Raw genomic sequence first — 20975 nt, 5'->3', positions numbered from 1 at the left:
GATTGCAAAACAAACCCCTTCAGAATGATTCAGTTGCAATAATGATTTGCTCGCTGTTCAATATCCTTTACTTACCAATACAATCCAAATATTTTATTTTTTATAGTTTACACGAAACAGGAAAAAATGGAAAAGGAAATTAGCATGTTAAAGTCAGCCACCCCTCATCTTAGAGAAATGGTTTCACCTAAGTCTTGGCAGCCAATGGGAACTTAAGACACTCACCTGTTCAACCTGTTTAGATGTTGATGTCTGAGATCACATTGTATCAGAGTGTCGAAGATCTGTTCTTAACTTCCTCCTCGTCCTCACTTTTTCTCACCTGTCCTCAGTGCTGACACGAGTAGGCGGAGCCTGAGTTACCTGATCACCATCAGCTGTGGCAGAGCTGAGCTGCAATGCATCATGCAAACACAGGAAGTGCTTCTCCTGACAGGAAGTGATGTCACCTATGTGAGTGACCCAGCTGGTTGAGCTGCTGAGAGAAGAAACAGAGATGAGAGTTAGTGCTTAACTGATCTGTGGTCAGGGTGTCGCCACCTCACAGGAAACACACACGGTCCTCACAGAGATGCTGCCACAGTGCATGATGGGACTGAAGCTGTTGCTGCTGCTCGCCTCTCTCCTCGGAGTTCTGGGTAAAAAAAGAAAGACTTCCCTTTGTTCTTATTTGATGTGTGTTCGTGTTATAAATGTTTGAGTGTCTGAAGTTGTTTCAGATTCCTTCTGTTGCAGGAAGACTCCTCTACCTCTACAGCTTCCTGGTCTGCTGCTGACTGTCAGCTTTCAGACCATTGTCTCTGACCGCAGCAGCAGGAAGTCTCTCTCTGAAAGTTTGAGACATTTTGGCCCAAAGGAGCTTCTGGTTATTCTTAGAGCTGTTTGACAGTTTGACTGTCAGCCACCACAAATGTCTGAAAGATGGTTTTTACAACACCTGCACATAAATAATTAAATAATTGTCCTGTTTTCAGACCTTAGTACTTTGCTGTTGGTGAAGATGAGCTCTTGAAAAGAACTCGCAGTGTGTGTAAATTCGCAGGAGACTTCCTGGACAGGACACTGATATTTACAGAGCAACTTACACTTGAACTTAAACTTCAGACGTGAATATCTCAGAGAGATTACCCAACATGTTAACATGGTGGTTTCATTAAACTTGTGTCCTGTTGTTTTATGTGAATCTGAAACTGAAAACTATATTCAGTCTCAACCCGGGTCTATTCTGCATTTAACTTGCTGATATGAACTGTGAACCTGAGCTTTTCAGCACCAAAAACCATTGTGTAAAGCCAAAACTTTAACTTGTCTTTTACACACAATAATCATCCATGAAACAGCAGACAAACAGAACAGGTTCATCTGTGAGTTTTTTCAGGAGTCAGGCTATTTGTTTCCACCTGTTTTCAGTCTTTATCTTAAGCTAAGCAAACAAGCTGCTGTCTGTTGCTTCATATTACTGTTTTTCAATGCTCTTTACCACTGACAGGCTCAGATTGTTATTGTAAGTGTCTGACAACATTATGGAAAGGATCCCTACAGAGACAGACCTGGAAGATCCTTTTGGTTTAACCACAAACAGCCGTTATATCGCTCTCTTCAGAGATACCACACACCAAAACTTTACCTCACAGAACAGGAGTTACTGTTCTAGTCCTGCCTCGATTGGTTAGTTTGTTTGTGTTACTGTGAAACCCAAAAGTCACACCAACTCCTGTGATCTGTGGGATAAAATTACATTTTTTTTTCGGGAAATTCAGTTGAAATTTGGCTAAATTTGGATGGAGACTTGACTGACGGGATTCAGTACAAAGTTTTGAAAGGAACAACAACAATAATACAAAATCTTTCAAAATAAAGACAATTTACAATTTTAAAAACTCAGTATATAAAACATACTAAAAGCCACAAAATGAACAAACTTTGCACACAATGAGAATATAACGAACTAAAATGTGATTAAGCATTAAAGGAATCATGGAAAACCTATTTTAAAATAGTGGTTAGTAATAGTTTTCCTATATATAAATCATCTTCCTATAAACGACGTAAAACCTGTTCTGCGCTGCGACATCAGAAAGGTTGAATGAAATTAGATAAAAAATAAAAGTTGCCAGATACTGTGACTTGTATCTACTATATGAAATATACCAGAGGTCAACTATTGATTAAGTAATTGATTAATCAACTGTGTAGTCCCTTAGTTTATAACAAAACATCAGATTTTATAAACTGTACATATGTTTTATGTAAAAATCTGAATCTGTACAGTAACTCAAGCTGTCAGATAAAAAGTACAATATTTGCTCTGAAGTTTGGTACGAGTACCAGTCCTGCAGATTAAAAATCGATTATAACAAACTTTATTGAAGCAAACATTGGTGACAGACACCAAAGACAAACACTTTAAGGTCCTCAGTGGTGACTGACTGCCTTCCTTTTTCTCTTGCAGACGTGTCGTTGGCAGCGGCAGGCGGCCATCTTGGCGGCTCCATGCCCGGCTCTCCATACAACATCAGCAGGAAGGACCGCGGCCTCCAGCGGGTCATCCTCACCGCTTCCTACTCCTTCAACAACAAATCAAATGACGCCTTTCTCTTCAAATCCTCCAAAATCCACAGAGCTCAGCGGCAGGTATCACACACTCACGTCTGTGGGTCAAAGGTCAAACACGGGCAAGTCAGCATTAACTCTCTGGTCCTCGTCTCCTTCAGAGGCTGGAATGATAATTAAGGATTTACCTTAAAATACCTTTAATTAACCGCTCACTAGTGAAAAGACCTGCATTCATCATTTTACTGGTACAAAAGTATCGGCATCCAAATCTACTTAAAGTACCAAAAGTAAAAGTACTAATAATCTATCTGCAGAATAATTTATCTTATTCTGATCCTAATTATTGATCATTCATGTGTTGCTCTTGAATATTTATTTTTCATTGAGATCTGATGTGATTTAAGTGTTCCCTTGATTTTTGAGCAGTGTAGATGGAGTGCAGTAAAAAGTACAAAATTTCCTCTGGGGTTTGATAGAGGAGAGTCGCAGAGAATGATTCATTTTCAAGTAGAGTAAAAGTACCAAAAATGTGTACTTCAGTACCGTACCTGAGTAGTTACTTGTGTGTATGTTTCAGATCGTTAAGGGGATTCGGTACAACGTAGATTTTGAGATTTCTAGAACCGTCTGCCGTAAACGAGACCACAACAACAACCTGTCTAACTGTAACTTTCAGCCTGAAGGCCGTCTGCACCAGGTGAGTGAGGTGACGAGAAATAAATTCTTTGTGACTAAAATATTGCCTTTATAATTTTCTAGCAGCCAATTAACTATTTATTTTTAATTAAAGACCGTTGACTCTTGTTATTCTGAGCTGCAGTGATGTAGTAGGTATGGAAGTATAGTAAATGGGAAAAAAAAGTGAAAAATCTTTCCTGTTGTGTTTTCAGACATTTCAGTGTCACCTGGAGGTCTGGGTGATTCCCTGGAAGAATGAGACCAAGACCCTGGTCTTTGTCTGTACCTGAACTCTGCCTTCGTCATCAATCATCCTCCCCATCTTCGTCCCTGATGATGCCTCCTTTGACCTGGAAATCTAAAACTTTCTCACATGATAAAAAATATCACAATAAAAGTAAAGGACAAACTCCTTTCAGTGTTTGGTCTCTGGTTGTGTTGAGCAGACAGGGCCCCCTGCTGGTCAGGAGGGTCGATAGCAGCCACAAAAACACTAAATTGGATGGATGGATGATGGGTGCTATATATATATATATATATATACACACATATATACACACACACACACACACACATACACATATATATATATATATATATATATATATATATATATACACATATACATATATATATATGCCTCCGTGTAGCACTGTAAGTATGAAGTAAAGCTGGAAACGTGATTAAACCAGCAGTGTGTACTTGAGGCCAAAATGCAGAGAAAGTATGACGTTTTCAAAAATATCTGGTTATGTGTGGAGGTTGCCTGAGCTAAGTCAGAGCCAAGGACTACAACTTCCTTACGTTACGTCGTATGACGCCACATTGAAAATAGAAAAAAAAAGTTTTAGGAACTTGTAATGTTTAGGAGCACATTAATTCCTTATCTTTTCGAATGCTCATTTTCAAGTTTAAGTATAAATCTTTAAAAAAAAAAAATAGTAGCCTGAAACTTGCTTTTTAATAAACTCCAAATTTAGGGCAAACCCACAAATTTGTGCCTTGACTGAGACTTTAATGTTTAAAGTGTATTAATTAAGGAGGAACCTCTAATAACCTCTAAACAGTCCATCGTACTTTAAGAACTTGTTCTATATTTTATTTTCAAAATCTTTGAGGGGCAGTTCAGTTTTTTGCTTCAGTGTGTTGTGAGAACAATGGAAAAGATAAGCAGAAGTACCAAAATAAGACAGAATAAAGTGGAATTGTTCTGTTGTAAAAAAATACTCGGATATCAGGTTCACTAAACTGCAGATTTATTCAGTTAGTCTTTGAAGGAAGCTGGAAAGCTACAGAACAGGTTCATCCAAACAAAAGGATTTTCATTCTGTCATCACAAATGTACAAGGAAGGAAAAATAAACATCAAAACTAATCTGCAGCGCCTTAACTGAAACCACTAAAAAAAGCTCTGAGTTAAACCTCTTAGTGCAAAAAAAGATCTTCACGAGACACGCTAAAACTAAATTTGGCACCTTGTCTCAAAAAGCACGTCATCATGAATCTACTCCTCTAAAAGTGCTGGGAACAGCTGTGGACTTCACTATCTTGTAATCTTGAGTTAGTCTTGACTATTTAAACTCTGGGTACCAGGTGTGGATGGTAACAATAAGTGGTTTTCCCCCTGTGGACCGGACAGGAAGTAGAGGCCTGTCGTCCAGAGATAATGACACAGGCAAGTCCAGGTCATTAAGTCCTGCATTGCTTCATTAATCGTGGCAGTTATAGACCAGCAACTCCCATGTTTAGCAAGGGAAAATTACTGTTTTCACTAAAGCTGGTGTTGATCTTTTTTTAGGCGAGCCTCTTTTTAGGAGGCTAAAATCAATTTTCCTGCTGCCCCCGTCCATAACACTACATTAATTAGCATCTGTGCCGGGACTCCTGCCTGTTTCTCCAAACTGGGGGCGTGCCAATCACCAACTGGACTACTTGTTCAATATCTCAAGATAACAGGATAATCAAGATGTGTTTTGAAGTCCACAGCTCTACAAAATAACACAATAATTAGTAAACCTGCTGATATTGACAACCATCATTTTGAAATTATCTTATTTAAATCAACACATTTTAAAGTGATGGAACTATCTGCGTAATCGAACAGCCATTTTGAAACTAGACTTGCGTTAATATCAGATGGGATGGATGGTAAGATGATGAGACAGGAAAAAACATATATATTAGCAGCTTTCTAGCGTGTTCGCATCGTCTGACAAAAGCAGACAGCCATGTGGTCACAGAGTTGGTCATGCAAGAATAAAAAATATGCATTAAATACCAAAAGACATAATCAAAGGTGAGGCATCCATGTTTGTTTGTTCCGTATTATAAATGCAGCATTCACATTGTTTAAACCATGATTAGAATAAGCTGAGAGGAAAAAAAAAATTTCACATTGGCCTCCAACTTGTTGAGTATCAGGAATTTCTGACGCAGACAAAATCTACAGATACATCAACACAATGTTGGCAGAGCGGCTGCAAACATACCATCAGAATAAAGTCCAATATTAACATGAACACAACTCAGCTCAGTTAAAAGGTGCCGTTTATTTGTATGTGGTTTCATTTTAGAACAAACTGCTACAAATATGCAACACAAAGCTAGAGGCTAATTTAGTTTGTTTATGTGATGTAGCTACAAGGTTAGCGTGAGGGCTAGCTACTCTGGAATAGTGCGTGAACACAAAGTCAGAATATTTGTCTGAAAGCAGCATTAACCCCAAATTGGGTTTCTTGGAGCTTAGTTTCCCCAGACAAAATTACGAGTAAGATGTTGAATGTTGATATGAATGCTGTTTATAAGTGGAAAACTTGTGATTTCAATAACTCCAACAATGTCAGCAAAGAGAGGGAAAAAACACATTTAAACAGCATAAATTATCTGTTTTGTTGAGTTACATATTGGTAGCAGTTTGACAAGTAAAACCAGATACAAACAAACAATAGAGCTCCTATTAAATTAGCTTGAATCCCTATAATTATGGCCTTAGCTTAGTTTAAATGTTAGCATGTGAATATTGCCATGTTACCATTCTTGCAGTACCATGCTAACATTATGTAATATTTAGCACTTCATCAAGCCAGCATGCTAAATACTAATGTTAAATTGTTTGCTTTCTATGTTGTTGAGATGCTAATCATTACAAATTTTCCAGTTTTTGGGTGTAAATACCTTTTACTTCAGCATCCCAGTTTTAATTATGACTGAAACATTCTGAAAGCTCTGATTTATCAGATTTGATGCTAAAAGATACAGTGTATGAAAAACAAACTTACATGAACACTTAACGTCAACTACAGATGTTGTTCAGATCAATAAAATTCACATTTGACAGATGGATTTCAGTTTTACAAACCACATAGGGAGGGGAGAAAAGTCTCAGCCACAATGGTTTGATAATAAATCTTGAAACTTACTTTTCTTTTTTAAACCACAGGCCACAATGTGACTTGCGTCACCCCAGGCTAGTTAACATATTAAAGTTAAAAAATGGCAGCTAGTAGCAGTAACAACGCTAACCCAGACAATACAAAGTTAGCTCTGGAGGTAGTGAGAGACAACCTGTGTGTCCCAAAACATCAAAGAAATTCTAAGAAGTAATGTTAGCATGTACGAAGTTCCTCCTGTTAGCCTGCTCAGGTTATATACTGTACATATAGGGCTATACTGACTGAGCAAGCTAGCAAGCTAACCCATTAAGTAAGTAAGCCAACCAGCTAGTGAGCGAGTTAATTAGCTTGAGCCAGCTAGCAAGCAATTTTTCAGCTGGTCAGTGTAAAATTGTTTCTTTTCACCGGTTAAGTGGGATTTTAGGACGTGGTATTGTGTTGATCTGAGCCTGAGTTCTGGTAACAAAACCCAATCGATTCTTTTGTTAAGAAATCATTTTGACTCCTCTCTCTGAAATATAGAAACGTGTTTTTCTACAAAAACCTTTTTTTAACTGAAGAAAAGATGCCAAACTTATCTAATGAGAAATTAGGATTTAAATCAGGAACTGTGATCAAAGAATAATTCAACAAGATTATCAATCTTAAAGTTGCAACCTTTCATCAATTAATTGCTCAGGCGATCAACAAATAACTAATCAGCGCCTATTGTGGTCATTTTTTTAAAATAAAATGTCAAATATTTCCTTGTTTCTGCGTCAGAGTGTTTGCTGCATTTATTCATCACATATCTTAGTAAACTGAATATGATGAGAATAGTTTCCTGACAAGTTGATAAATCACTAGTAATCAATCTTTCAGTACCTGACAGTTTTTGAGCTACAGACACATTTCAGTCAGTATCAAAGAAGTCCGGAGATTCGATACCAAGCCCCAGTTAGCTAACACAGTTAGCTAGTACCTGGTAATGGACTCAACTTACCGGAAGCTCCTGTTGGTGTCACTGGGATTTGTGAGTCTTTGACCCTAATTTTGTCTTCATTCCTTAAATAGTTGTTATAGTTGTTGATGAATTTCGTTCTGGAACAAAAAAAAAGTGTTGACTGACCTCCATTGAGTCTGACACACCACCTGTGATGCTTTTTATTTGACCTCCTGGTGCATCATGACATCACTGTAAAAGACGAACGTCGCATCACAGTTTCAGACTTCTTGTTAAGTCCCAAATGTCCGTCTGTATATTCATAGTTTTTTTTAGACATTGCGCAGGTCGAGTTTGGCGATGTAGGGCGAGCGGAAGGAGCCCAGGTACAGACTCCCATCATGCTCGTGGACCTCGCTGACGTAGGCCACCACCAGACCGTTGGGATCGTGGAAACTCCGAGTGCAGATGCCGCCATCATGTAGCTCCGCCACCAGACTGTACCGAGGGACGAACTTCATTAAGACATCCTGATTGAAGAGCTGCAGAGAAGGGAGGTGAGGGATGGAAGGAAGGAACGATGAAGGGTTAGGAACGAAATAAGAACTAAAGGGACATTGTATTTGGCATTTCAGTGTCTGGCCTTTTTTTTTTTTAGGATCTTAATATCAAATTTCAGACTTAACAATTTTTTTTATGACCTACTTAGTTTGTTCATATTTTCCAGTCTGAAAAGTATCTCTTGGTCAACAGACCAGCCAATCAGACAACAAAATCTCCACAAGTATTTCCTGTTATTACTCCATTCTGGTCTCTACATGGACACCTGGAAGTTGTGGACACATGGGAGGCATTAGCGTCCCTACTTGGACAGTTGGGGGTCCTTATCGTCTCTATGTGGATACCTGGGATTTCGTTATCGTCTCTACGACTGAGATCTCCAAACTTCCTTGAAAACATGTAGTTTCTGAAAGTTTCTAGAAAGCCCAGGATTGGCTGGAAGCCTGGACCTCGTCTCTCTTTGTCCTTTTTTACCTTGAAGATGAGTTTCTTGATCCAGGGTCTCTGAGACAGGAAGTCAAGCATAGAGAAGCCAGGGTTTGGTCTCACCGCAGACATTGCCACCCAGTAACCTCCGGTCGAGCTCGGACGTATGTTGTCGGGAAAGCCGGGCAGGTTATCCATGAATGTGTCCATTCCGCCTTTGTTTAGACCAGCAACATGAACTCTGATACAGAACCAGAGAGATGGTTCACAAAGACCGGTTACAGAACTGTTTTTGGTTATCTGGTTGTCAGGTTTTGACACCATTTCTATTGTTGAATTACACACATTGTTTGTCAGTTTAAAACACACATGTCAAACTCAAGGCCCGCGGGCCACATCCGGCCCGCGATACAATTATATACGGCCCGCGAGATAATTTCATGTGACTATTAAGAATGGCCCGTCGGTAAACAGCACTCCCACCTCTGATACTACAAATCCCACAATGCACTGAACAGCTGCCGCGCTAGTCAGGACCCGTGCAGCGCGTTTCCACTAGTACCTACTCAGCTCTACTCGGCGTAGGTACTAGTGGAAACGCGCCATTAAGCTAGCCCCCCCCAAATAAATGGCTAAACGAAAAGTGGACTTTGAAAACAGAGACTTTTAAAGCAGGTGGGGGGCAGAGTTTTACCTGTTTGTCTGTCGGAGGTGAACCTGTGTGTCTTGTTTGTGGAGCTGATGTGGCCATAATTAAAGAATATAAATATAAGACGACACTATGAGACAAAACATCAGGATAGTACAAAAAAGAAAAAAATTATTTAAAATTCTATTTATTTTATTGAGGAAAAGTTGTTGAAGTTTGGCTGTTTAAATTCATATTTCTGGATAATATATATATATATATTATTATTATATTATATTATATACTATAATAAAAGAGTCACTATTAGAGTCTTCACTAAATGTTGAGCCGTTTCGCCCGCGACTTAGACCGTGTTTTAAATTTTGGCCCTTTCTTTGATTGAGTTTGACACCCCTGGTTTAAAAGATAAGTTAACAGTCAAGAAAGTCTGACAGTTTTCCGAGAGTTTGTCGTAAAACTGTTTGAGTATCAAACTGAGAAAATGTGTCATTAGAAAGACAACACACGCAAAAATGGTGTCCCACTAGCCAGCGCTACTTAAGCTCTGTTGTGTGTGTGTTTGGCCCACTCTTAAGAACTTACTTTTCATATAATTTCATATGAATGAAAACATAGTAAAACACAGCTGTAATACTATATAACAAGGCTTCATTGGAGAAGTTTGAACTGTTGACAAATACTTTACATTAATATTTACAATGTCCTTTAATCTTCTTACACTTACATTACAGTGTGCGTTAAACCATCAAGTACATGTATACTGACTATATACTATATACTACTATATATACATATTATAAATGCTACAGAGGCCGAAGGTTAAAGTGATGTGTGTATCAATGTTAAAAATAATGCTTTTATATTTTACAGAGTTGAGTTCAGATCTCAGGGTGAATTCAGCTGTTTGAGCTTTAAAATAAACCAACAAGTCGACAACACTTCCCACTGCAACCACCGACCTGCCACGCACACACCTCTTCAAGCGGCTAAAATGAGGCCGGCAACTCGTTTCCATGGCAACGAGGAGAGCCAACATCCCTGACATCCTCCTCCTCATCACAGAGTTATATAACGTTCGTCATGTGGGTGTTGGTGAGCTGTAGGTTTATCAATATTTTTATAGATCATAGACTCAAACCTGATCATATGACAACATTTAATGATCTCTTTCCTTTTCCTCAGTTGTTCCACTATTGATCAGCTTGTATTGGATCAGTTTTATCTTATTTCATTTACTTATTTTTACTTTGTAAAGCATTTCAAATATAACTATAACTATAAATATAATACATTTTAGTTCGGGAAGCACGTTATAATGGAACTTATTATTTGATTTATAAAAGAACATAGTGGTAGAACTTTTCATTTTTTTATCAATTTATTTTATTTTATGTTTTGTAGCACCTCATGTTAGAAGTTTTTATTTTATTTTATATAATTTTATTGATTTTTATATCTTTGATTTGGTAATGACTTCATGTTAGAATACTACTTAAATAATTAATTACATTTTTCATATCCAATTTCATTTTATTCTAGTTGTGAAACACTTTTTCTTTCATTTTATTTTGTACGATAGTGACTGTAGTTCAGGACAAACCTGTTTATGTGGCAGGCCAGAAACCTGTTTCAGGTGTTTGTTTCAGCAAACTCCAGCAAACACACACAGGTTCTTTAAACTGGAACTGGAAGTTTACATGTGCAAACACACAACCAGTATCCTCCATAAACCTGATTATATTCAAGACACTGGTGTAAGCACACACATAGATCCTTGTCTTCGAACTGAGATCTCACAGGTTCCTAGTTCAAATTGATCATCGAGTTAAACAAACAGTCAAATTGTGAATAGTGAACAGTAAAAATAAAAAATAAAACTACAGCTTTGAGCTGTAGGCCGCTTAGGTTCAGGTGACTCAGGTGTGTTACCTGCGTATCCGTGCCATGGTGGTCTCGGCCACCAGCACCGACTCCTCATCAGGCAGCAGCTGGATGCCGTTCGGAAACCGAAGGTTCTCCATCACGACCGTCAGCTCTCTGCTCTCAGTGTCATACTCCAGCACTCTGACGGCACGCAACACACGAGCACAGCAAAGGTGAGTCGCTACAGGGCTTTTATTGTGAAACATCAGCAGGAAGTGTTGAGTGAACAGTAGTAAGAAAAGGTAACATAGAGCAGACTCAGCAAAGAAGAGAAGTGAAATACAACTGTAGCGGCCTTGAAGTGTCCCCCTTTTTGTTGTAAACAAAAGGAGAAGAAAAAAGAACTTATTTAACTTTATTTAATTTACATCTTATTTTTATTTTTTGATTTATCAATTAAAATAAGAAATTACATATTTACTTTAATACATTTTCAGTGTGAATGTTCAATTTCATAAGGTTTAAAGGGACAGTAAACAAAAAGGTGGGCTAAAATGAACTTCAATTGATAGAGTTAAAAGGTTTATTTCATTAACCAAGATTAATATTGAGTTAATCTGAGTTACTCACTGAGAAGGGATAAAGAACTCAGGGCCCCTTTCTACATAAATAGACGGGCTACACTACACAATGGATTCTGGACCATGTTTGATCTTTACAGTTTATGTTTAATGTTTATTTAAATTTAATATGACTCATTGCTGTATAACACATCAGTAAATGGATTATCAACAGTTATATTTAAAAGCTCGTTTAATTACTTGATTGGATTAAATCTTCCATATGTTGCTGTTGAAATGGAAATTAAACTAAATTTATCAAGACAAACGGCTAAACACGGAGGAAGTGTGAGTGGGTGTTATTGAAATATAATCAGAGCTTAAAACAAAAAGAAAAAAGGTAATTATAATTTCTTTCGTCGTACCGTCCATCAGCGGTGGCCTCCATAATGAGGCGCAGGTAGTCTCTGCGCTGCCACCTACTGCTGGAGTCAGTGAAGTACAGCTTCTTCCCATCCTGAGTCACCGCCAGGTCGTTGATGAACGATAGTTTCCTGCCAGCGACCGTCTGACCACCCGACACCAACCTGGTCGTGTCACCTGCACAGAAGAATAAAAACAAACAGACACACTGAAGTCTGAATTGGCATGCATCTGGTCTTTAGCTGAACTAACTCCAATATACAAGTGTTTTCTGGAGACAATGTGTTTTAAAGGATAACACTACACTGGTATTTTTAAACCTGGGCCCTATTTGTACATATTCTGGTGTCTAAATGACTGGTAGGTACAAAAAGTGGACCAAAAGGAATTGGTCCAGAACACTAAAAGTGTTTGTTTTTTCCACTGACACGCTCAGATTGTTATTCTAAATGTCTGACAACATTATGGAAAGGATCCCTACAGAGACAGACCTGGAAGATCCTTTTGGTTTAACCACAAACAGCCGTTATATCGCTCTGGAGTCTTTCATTCTTTGCTATTTATTATCTTTTCATATGTGGAGTCATTTTTCACTTATTTTCTGTTTTTTATATTTGGCTTGATTGGCCTTATCTTGTTTCATTCCTTTTGAGTGGAGAACAGGAAGACTAGACAAATAACAAATAAAAAATGTCAAATCAAATGGTGAATAAACACAGTCGTCAAAATCTTCTCGACATGTCAGAGATAGAACGCTACGGAAAAAGTCACAAAATACACAGAGGAAGAAGAAAGAGTGAAAATGGTCAGAGTCAAGAGAGATTGCTCAAATAAAGAGAAACAGCAGTGTGTGCAGTACACTGTCTGACCTGTGGTGGGGTTGACCTCGAACACACCCAGGTAAGCATCGGCTACAAACAAAGTCCCGTTGGGTCCGATTCTGATCCCCAACGGCCTCCCACAGCTGGACTCCTCCTCTCTGGAACCTGCAGGACACACATTCATTAAAACTTTTCCTGATTCAGACGTTCATACTCCCCTCAGGCTGAATTCTAATAACATTATCACAGACAGACCTCATTTAAATAAAATGAACTTCACACACAAGATGAAACTTAACTTGCCCAATATTTAAAACTTTCACAAATATCCTCTCCATCACAACAGGAACACACATTAAAGGGATTGTTTGGATTTTCTGAGCTGTGGTTGTATGAGGTCCTTCTCCGTAGTTGGCTTATCTACAGCATATGCTGATCGGCACGTCCCCAGTACACCCCGAAATACTGATGTGGACAGGCGCAGAAGTAAAATGGACTTTGGCCTCCTAAAAAAAAAAAAATTGTATCCTATATTGTGCACTACACTGCTACACTACACTGATTTAAAGTGCTGTCAGGCAGCCCTTTCTGACAAGGAGCTGAAGCCCCTGTATCCATCTAAGCTTTCTTCAAAGCCACCAGACTACACTGACAAAAATAGTCATTTTACTTCACAAAAGACAGGAAAGTAAGATTTTTGTCAATGGAGTCTGGTGGCTTCCTTCTTGTTTCACAATAAAAACCGTCTCTTGGCTGTTTGTACACGTCCACTGTTTCCTCCTTTTAAGTTCCCACTTTATGCTGTGTTTTATTTGGATGTATAGCGCAACAAGGTTTTACATATTACAAATAAATAAAGTTAAAGATGAATTCTAAAAAAAAAAAACCCAACAAACTGTGGAGAGGAATTTGGGATCAGAGTTTTAGCTTGTTTGTGGTTGACATGCTGAGGTCACATGGTTAATCTGTGTGTGTCATGTATAAATAAGCTGATGAGGTAACAGTAGCAGCCGTCAACACGTTGCTGCTTTAAACGGTCAAATAAACTGAGCAAGGAGGTGAAACTCCAGAGTGAAGCAACCAAAGACAAACAGACAGAAACCGCAGGCAGGAAACATCAGTGTGACTGCGACCAGGTTAAAGTTTAGAGCCCGAGTCAAATGCACAGCAAAATAAACTCAGAGGGTTTTGTCTCACATTTTACCCTAAACTAAACTCAACTTAAATCAAAATCAAACTAAAGGTAAAAGAAACATTAAAACTATCTCAGGGCTACTTAATACTAAACTAAATAAAAAAATAAAGTTAAAACTAAACTAAATTAAAATTTAAGCATGAACATGAACTTAAAACTTAAGTTGCTAGTTTTTCTCACCACACGGCAGTTTTCCAAGTCTCGTCACCGTGTGAATTCTTCGACCAGTCAGCTTCACAATCTTCCCGTCAGCTGTTCCAGTAAACAAAACATCTGTAGACAGTAGGGACAAACATCTGTCAGCTTTCATCTACATGGTCTTCATTGTGCAGTGGACGAGACTAATCTTAACTTAAAACTATATTTAAAACCATACTTAACTAATTTTATACCTAGTCCTAAGGTCCCACTGTCCCTTGGTGTTGGCGATGGATGCTCAACTAAACCAAACAAGACAAAACTAAAGTAAAGTGAAATCCAGTCTTAAGGTCTCACTGACCCCCAATGTTGGTGATGGATTCTGGTCCAATGATCTGGTCTTCAAACAGTCTCTGAGCCTCCCTGAGCTTCAGGTTCGGCTCCCAGCAGCCCCTCATGACTGGAGGGTCCTTCAGGCTGCAGGACACCAAACAACCAACAGGGGCAGCAAACACACCAACCATTACCATGGAAACAATAGACATCTTATCGCGCTTAGTGATGAGAACAATCAAGATTTAGAGAATAAACTCAAAACACATCGACAAGAAAACATTGAATAAGAAGATTCAATGATTTCTTCACTCAAAGATGAAAACTTTATCTATAATAACGTTATTCTCAACATATTACAGCTTTTGTACTCCAACAACTTTATCAAAATATGTGGTGTTACTCTCAAAATATTCATTAAACTGAATACGTTTTTAATCAATTTTTTAAAGAAATATTATATATTACAAAAAGAAGACAACTTTATTTTAGAAATAATGTAACTTTAATCTCAAAATATTACAACTTAAATTCTTGAAAAAACTTTAAAGTTGAAATCTCTGTTGTACACTGAAGTCCATTTTAATCTAGAAAAAAGAAGTTGATTTGTCCCAATTTCAACCCCCTGATTATCATCATCATTGTCATCATTAAAGATGATACTGCAGGTCTCCAAACCTTCTTGTCTCTCTGTCTGTGTTTCAGAGTGAGATCTCAGTGTCCCATTGAGATTTCTGCATTAGAAGCTTCTTCTCATGAATTATTGACTAGGAGAAGCTGCTGAGTCGACAGATATTCAGATATCTGCAACACAGAGTCCCAGCAGCTCTGTGCTCAGTCATCCCACAGATGAACGAACATTTGTATAAAGAACGACTCATCTGACTCATAGAAGCCAAACTGCGTAATTAAAACAATGGCATCCGTCACGTGATGTCATTGGGCCTACAGACTTACATTAAGAAAGAGATGTCTGTAAATCAGGTCTTTGTCATTGTCCGCCATTATCTGTAATGTTATTATTGCCGTCGTCTCTACTGCAGTGCATTGTGGAATATGTTACATGATATATTCGTCCAATCGCCCGCCCAGTAACCAACTCACAAACTGATTCAAACCAGACAAGTGGATGTGGAAAGACACTGGAGGTGGTGTGCCTCGCCTGGAGTAAAGAAAAGCAGAGGTGCTACCTGACACACCAAACTCCAGATATCTAATGACTAAATATGGTGTTTGTTGTTGTTCGTTAACTAACTAACTGATCTCCACATGACATGTATTAGGCCATGCTAACTAAACCATTTACTGGGGCAAGCCTGGACTCTCAAATCTTACATGTCAGGCTGTGCTGGAACTCATTGACAAGAATGAGTCACTAACACCATGATAACTCACAGAACAAATATTAACAGTGATGGGTTGTCTCTTTGTGGGTGAAAACAGGTTTTAACTGAAACAGAAGGTGCCGGTTCAGTAACATGAGGCAGACTGACGACATGGCTGCTATATTTAAATTTAACAAAAAATAAAGACAGACAGATACAACATCTGTCTTTTCCAACCTGTTAAAACCTCTGTGTACTTTTACTATTTGAAAATACTGCACTGAGCGGACTCACCTGAATACCTCTGGCTGGATAGGAGACTCCAGGATGAGGACGATGACCAGGAGAGGGAGAAGAAGAAAGCCCCCCAGAGAGAGCAGAGTCACCTGGAAAACCTTCCCACTGTAGGTGCTGAGAGAAGACACAATCACAGGAACATCTAAAATACTTCTACTGAACATGATCATCTCTGGGGTTCCTCATGGTTCTACCCTTGGTCCTCTTCTCTTTCCACTGTTCTCTCATTTTAACTATTAACCAATTATCATTATTTACAGCCCACATCTCATTGGAGTTTAGCAGTACTTTCTGTAACAGTAAACTAATATGACTTAACAAGACACACTTTATATAAAATTAACATTGACTACATAGAAGAAGTGGACATAGCTTTCATGCCTGAAAGGTGAAGAGGATGCTGAAGAGCCTAAACCCTACATTGTTTCTAATGTCCAGCAATGACATTGGCTCCAAACAGAAGTTACCTTTATACTGAGCTAGATACCTTCATGTTAAGCTAGTTACCTTTTTGCTAAACTAGCTACTTCTGTGGTGGCTACGTTTAGCATTTTTCTTTTCTTCCTCTTAATGATGACCAGATTCAGCTGCTGCAAGATTAACTAACGTGGAAAAACACACTGAAGAATCAAAATGGATGTGTTTCATTTGCAGATAGGCAAGGGATATCAATAAATTAGCCCTAGCCGCGGCTGACTGACGTGCTAGTTTCCACACTCCGACTTTTGCTGTCTACGTAGCTAACATGCTAAGTGGTTATTCTAAACAGCTTTTCCCTGTAAATTACACCCTTTAATGGATTAGTGCTGCTTTATTTAGTAGACCAGGAAGTCAGAGGGGGGCAATAGCTGCTTCAGCACATCAATAGATTAAGTGAAGCTCAGCGTTAACGACGTTGCAACCACTACGTCACGGTTCCGGTGTTTCTGTTTCAGTGTCCGCTCCGGGATATGGGTCTGCAAGAGTTCCCGGTTCCGGCTCTTACCCGGTTCCCTTGTGACGGTGCTCCGGCAGCTCGTCGGTGATGACCTGCGGTCTGTGGACCCGCCGGAACCGGAGGCCCTCCGTCTCATTCATGCTGGATTCGGAGTGGTAACCTGGCTCGGCTCGGTTCCGTTGTCGGCCTCGAGCTGGAACGGCTCGCCGTGTTGACGTTTAACCCGGGTTAAGGAGGAGTGAGCCCGGAGGGACCCGCCGACCATCCTACCGTACCTACCGGATACCGGGACTGTTTACACCGATAGCTTCCGGTCCGTGCCTTCAAAATAAAAGTCCAATCACGACGCATCTGAATTTATGTTTTCTTTTAGAAGTTTCCAAAAACACAAACAAAGAACAAGAAAGAGTATAAGTATATATTAAACGTGATATTCTGATTGTACAAGTGAAAAATTACTTATTTATTTTAAAATAAAACGTTAAAAAGGGTTTAAAGGAAAAAAAAAAGATTAAATAAACTGATATAAAAGCAGAAGGAAACTATTTGGATAAAAGGGAATAAAATAAATGTTAAGTGTTTCTGGTCACTACACATGGTTACAAACATTTAGAGATCTAGATAGATAGATACAATGTTTTCAGGGTGAATAATGACACATACCAAAATAAGACACAGGTTGTAGAAATAAATTAATACATTTGGCACATTTTCACAGTTTGGGACCACATAGTTAAAGTGCAGAACTGGTCCAAACTACGCAGGAAAGAACAAAGCCATCATTTTTATGTTTCTGTACAGCGAAGTGTGTAAAGAAACACTTTTATTTTACCAAGTACACAGTTTGACAGTTTTGACCAGTAAGTCACAACTACATCAGAAATCAGAAATCAAATCACTTCAAACCAAAACAGGTTCAGATGTCAGCTGGTTTTGGGATCCCCTCTGCTTTTTTGTTATAGACTCAAGTATCCAAAGATCCTGATGTTGTTATGTTGTTCATCCACAAAACCAAAATGTCCTCTCAGCTCTCAGGGAGTGTCATCGCGACCCATTTTTGTCATCTGTCCACTTTCAAGGCTCGCTGACATCTCCCTTCCCTCAGTGTACTGTGTGTCCGCGGTCACTGAGCGGAGACACACCTGTGCTGTCGGAGGCTCCGGGCAGAGCTGAAGCTGCGGCTACAGGAGGTGCAGCTGAAGTCTTTGCGTCCCGTGTGGACGAGCTGGTGAGTCTTCAGATTGTTGTTCTGACTGAACCTCTTCCCGCACACGCCACACTCAAACGGCTTTTCTCCACTGTGAACACGTTTGTGTCGGACGAGGTTCTGCGACACGCTGAAGTTCCTTCCACAGACCTCGCAAACGAAGGGTTTCTCGCCGCTGTGTGTGCGCTCGTGCAGCTTGGCACTGGCCTGCGTGGAGAAGGTTTTCTGGCACTGAGCACAGCTGAAGGGCTTCCCCTCTGAGTGGCTGCGGCGGTGCGTCTTCAGGTAGCTCAGTGAGCTGTAGCCACGCCCGCACACATCGCAAGAGAATTCTTTGCCACTAGCGTGCAGCCGCCGGTGAGTCTTCAGGATCTGGGCGCTGGTGAAGCTCTTTCCGCAGTCTTGGCAGGAGTGAACACTCTGCCCACCGTGGGCCAGCTGGTGGCGCCTCAGTGATGTGGACGAGGAGAAGCTCTTCCCGCACTCGCTGCAGCCATATGGTTTGACACCAGCATGGCTGCGCTCGTGTACCAGCAGCGCACTGCGTTGTCTAAAACCCTTCCCGCAGGCATTGCAGATGAACGCCCACTCGCCGCTGTGCACGGAGCGGTGCACCTTCAGGTGTCCGGCCTGCGTGAAGCTGCGGCCACATTCGTCGCAGCTGAACGCCCGGCAGCCCGAGTGGACAAGCCGGTGGCGCCGCAGGTTGGCCGACACGCTGAAGCTCTTCCCACAGGTGTCACAGCTGAAGGCCTTCTCTCCGGTGTGGACACGGCGATGCACCGACAGGCTGCTGCGGCTGGAGAACGCCTTCCCACACTGTTCACAGGAGTGCGGCCGCTCACCTGTGTGCGTCCTCAGGTGGGCCCTCAGGCCACTCTGCTGGCTGAATGTCTTTCTGCAAATGCTGCAAGTGAACGGCCTCAGGCCTCTGTGAATACTCAGCTGGTGGACATGGGCGCTGCGGCGCGTTGTGAATCCTTTCTGACACGTGGGACATTTGAAGGGTTTTTCCCTCAGGTGGACTCTCTGATGAGTGGACAGGTAGCTGTGTTTGGTGAACTCCTTCCCGCACTTTGCACACCTGAACCTGTCCTGTGTCCTCTGACATGTCCGCCTGTGCTCTCGAAGGCAGCACCTTGCTGCCAGCGTCTCGCCGCAGGCTGAACACGTGAGTGGCAGGCCACAGCGCTGCAGAGAGGCCTGGTGAGTCCTCAGGTGGCTGCGGGTGCCGAAAAGCTTCCCACAATGACGGCACCTGTGGGGTCGCTGCTTGCGGTGGACGGTGAGCTGGTGGACTCTGACGCTGCTGCGGGCGGAGAACGCCCTCCCACAGGTAGGACAGGTGAAGGGCCGCTCCCCACTGTGGACCCGCAGGTGAGCCCTCAGGTTGGCCCGTCTGGAGAAGCTGCGGCTGCAGACACTGCAGCTGAAGGCCCACCTGCCACCCGCCACTTGAGTCTGCTTCAATTGTCTGCTTTCATCTGTCGGAGCATCTGATTGGAGCTTCACCTCCACCTGAGAGTCTCCTGCAGCTGTAGGCGGAGCCGAGTCCTGCTGGGGCCCGACTGCAGAGAGACAAGTCGTCACTGACAAACATGGCTGCTCTGACGTCGTCCTGATGGCACCTTGGCAGTTCATTACGTCCTTACTTTGCTCCGGCTGCCTTACTCTCAGCTCCTGGTCCTCTTCCAGCAGCTTTCTCAGCTCCTGCAGCAGAGACTCACAGCGCCTCCTCATCACAGCCTGCAGCTCCTCCTGCGCACACACAAACACACACATAACTTTAGTACTACTTCAGTAATACTCCAGTATAACTTAAGTACTACAGTATTTCACAGTGTTTAGTATGTTGCTCTTTGGGCTGTTGAGGAATAAATATATCTAGTAATAATAACTAAGTTAGAAGATTTCTGACCGTGTCCGCAGGTTTGAGTCTCTGACAGATTTCTGTCTCCGTCGTCATCATGAACTGTTCCAACATGGCGGACACGAGCCGCAGCACAGAGGAGGAGAAAGAGGACATTTCATTCAAACTCCGTATAAACTTTAACAACAAGTGAAAACTGAAAATCGGAGGGTAGAAACTTCAGAGAGGATCCGTGCGATGTGCGGTGGTCACCGGGGAGCCATTGTTAAGAGTTTTACGACACATGCTGCTCACTGACGGCATTTTTACGACAGCATTAGTGAAGGAGCGTCGACATGTGGCCCCCTGTTGGCCGGAGGTCACAAACACAACAACAACAAACATTAAATACACATAAAAACTAACCATATACAACTATATGTAATCATACAAATACTGATTCTAATTAACGGAATTATGAGTTAATTTAACAGATAAACAAATAGTCAGGACGAGTTGAATACCTCAAATTATATATAAACGACATTGTCCAGTTTTATTTTTCTGTAATTAAATTCTTTTAAATTTAAGATATCTGGAATATATTAATCCTTATGTATTTGAAGGGATATAAAGAATATGTAATTTACATGAATACTAAAATGAAAATAAATCAAATAAAAAGCATAATAAAAAATATAGTAAAAAAGTAATTAGATTTGCTGTGATAGGTTTGTCTTTTTTGTAATCAAATTCAAACATGTATAAAAAAATAAATAGATTGTTTGTTTGTTTAACAATAAAAGAAAAAAAGATTAAAAACCATAGACAATGCATACGTAAA

At 40.5% G+C, this 20975-nt stretch overlaps 4 protein-coding genes across 5 annotated transcripts in view; 2 read left to right on the top strand and 2 right to left on the bottom strand.

Annotated features, from left to right (window-relative positions):
* The first annotated feature begins 349 nt into the window (after nt 1-349).
* LOC139211075 (cystatin-F) lies at nt 350-3647 on the top strand. 2 transcript variants are annotated; one of them, XM_070841331.1, is made up of 4 exons: nt 350-638; nt 2453-2634; nt 3134-3262; nt 3447-3647. In XM_070841331.1, the coding sequence occupies exons 1-4, from the start codon at nt 572-574 to the stop codon at nt 3522-3524; spliced, it is 456 nt and encodes a 151-aa protein (XP_070697432.1). In that variant the 5' UTR covers nt 350-571; the 3' UTR covers nt 3525-3647. The 2 variants fall into 2 exon arrangements, with proteins under 2 accessions (XP_070697432.1, XP_070697433.1); XM_070841332.1 differs by having other exon boundaries at nt 360-638; nt 3134-3253.
* A 3704-nt stretch (nt 3648-7351) lies between these two features.
* Nucleotides 7352-17229, bottom strand: apmap (adipocyte plasma membrane associated protein). Its single transcript, XM_070840497.1, has 9 exons — nt 17124-17229; nt 16136-16252; nt 14545-14660; nt 14226-14318; nt 12899-13015; nt 12032-12206; nt 11113-11247; nt 8583-8775; nt 7352-8089 (listed from the first exon to the last, which is right to left on the bottom strand). Exons 1-9 carry the CDS (start codon nt 17213-17215, stop codon nt 7880-7882), a joined length of 1248 nt encoding a protein of 415 aa, XP_070696598.1. The 5' UTR covers nt 17216-17229; the 3' UTR covers nt 7352-7879.
* The window catches only part of entpd6 (ectonucleoside triphosphate diphosphohydrolase 6), an 80379-nt gene continuing 76451 nt past the window's right edge, over nt 17048-20975 (top strand). Inside the window, exon 1 of the mRNA XM_070840495.1 lies at nt 17048-17060. The gene's annotated coding sequence lies outside the window, so the exon portion shown is untranslated. The remainder of the gene's footprint in view (nt 17061-20975) is intronic.
* Nucleotides 17914-20394, bottom strand: LOC139210846 (zinc finger protein 658B-like). The gene is made up of 2 exons (XM_070841024.1): nt 20201-20394; nt 17914-20040 (listed from the first exon to the last, which is right to left on the bottom strand). The coding sequence occupies exons 1-2, from the start codon at nt 20306-20308 to the stop codon at nt 18199-18201; spliced, it is 1950 nt and encodes a 649-aa protein (XP_070697125.1). The 5' UTR covers nt 20309-20394; the 3' UTR covers nt 17914-18198.

This window comes from Pempheris klunzingeri, chromosome 12 (assembly GCF_042242105.1).
Source record: "Pempheris klunzingeri isolate RE-2024b chromosome 12, fPemKlu1.hap1, whole genome shotgun sequence".
NCBI lineage: Eukaryota > Metazoa > Chordata > Actinopteri > Acropomatiformes > Pempheridae > Pempheris > Pempheris klunzingeri.
Note: the sequence above shows the minus strand (reverse complement) of the source record. Positions and strands in the feature narration are given on the sequence as shown.

Coding starts and splice junctions, on each gene's coding strand:
- LOC139211075 (XM_070841331.1), top strand. CDS start 572: ATGCTGCCACAGTGCATGATGGGACTGAAGCTGTTGCTGCTGCTCGCC. Junction 2,635..3,133: donor TCCACAGAGCTCAGCGGCAG/GTATCACACACT, acceptor TGTATGTTTCAG/ATCGTTAAGGGGATTCGGTA. Junction 3,263..3,446: donor GTCTGCACCAGGTGAGTGAG/GTGACGAGAAAT, acceptor TTGTGTTTTCAG/ACATTTCAGTGTCACCTGGA.
- apmap (XM_070840497.1), bottom strand. CDS start 17,215: ATGAATGAGACGGAGGGCCTCCGGTTCCGGCGGGTCCACAGACCGCAG. Junction 14,661..16,135: donor ATCCAGCCAGAGGTATTCAG/GTGAGTCCGCTC, acceptor GGTGTCCTGCAG/CCTGAAGGACCCTCCAGTCA. Junction 11,248..12,031: donor GAGGCCACCGCTGATGGACG/GTACGACGAAAG, acceptor GCGTGCCGTCAG/AGTGCTGGAGTATGACACTG.
- LOC139210846 (XM_070841024.1), bottom strand. CDS start 20,308: ATGTCCTCTTTCTCCTCCTCTGTGCTGCGGCTCGTGTCCGCCATGTTG. Junction 20,041..20,200: donor GACTCAAACCTGCGGACACG/GTCAGAAATCTT, acceptor GTGTGTGCGCAG/GAGGAGCTGCAGGCTGTGAT.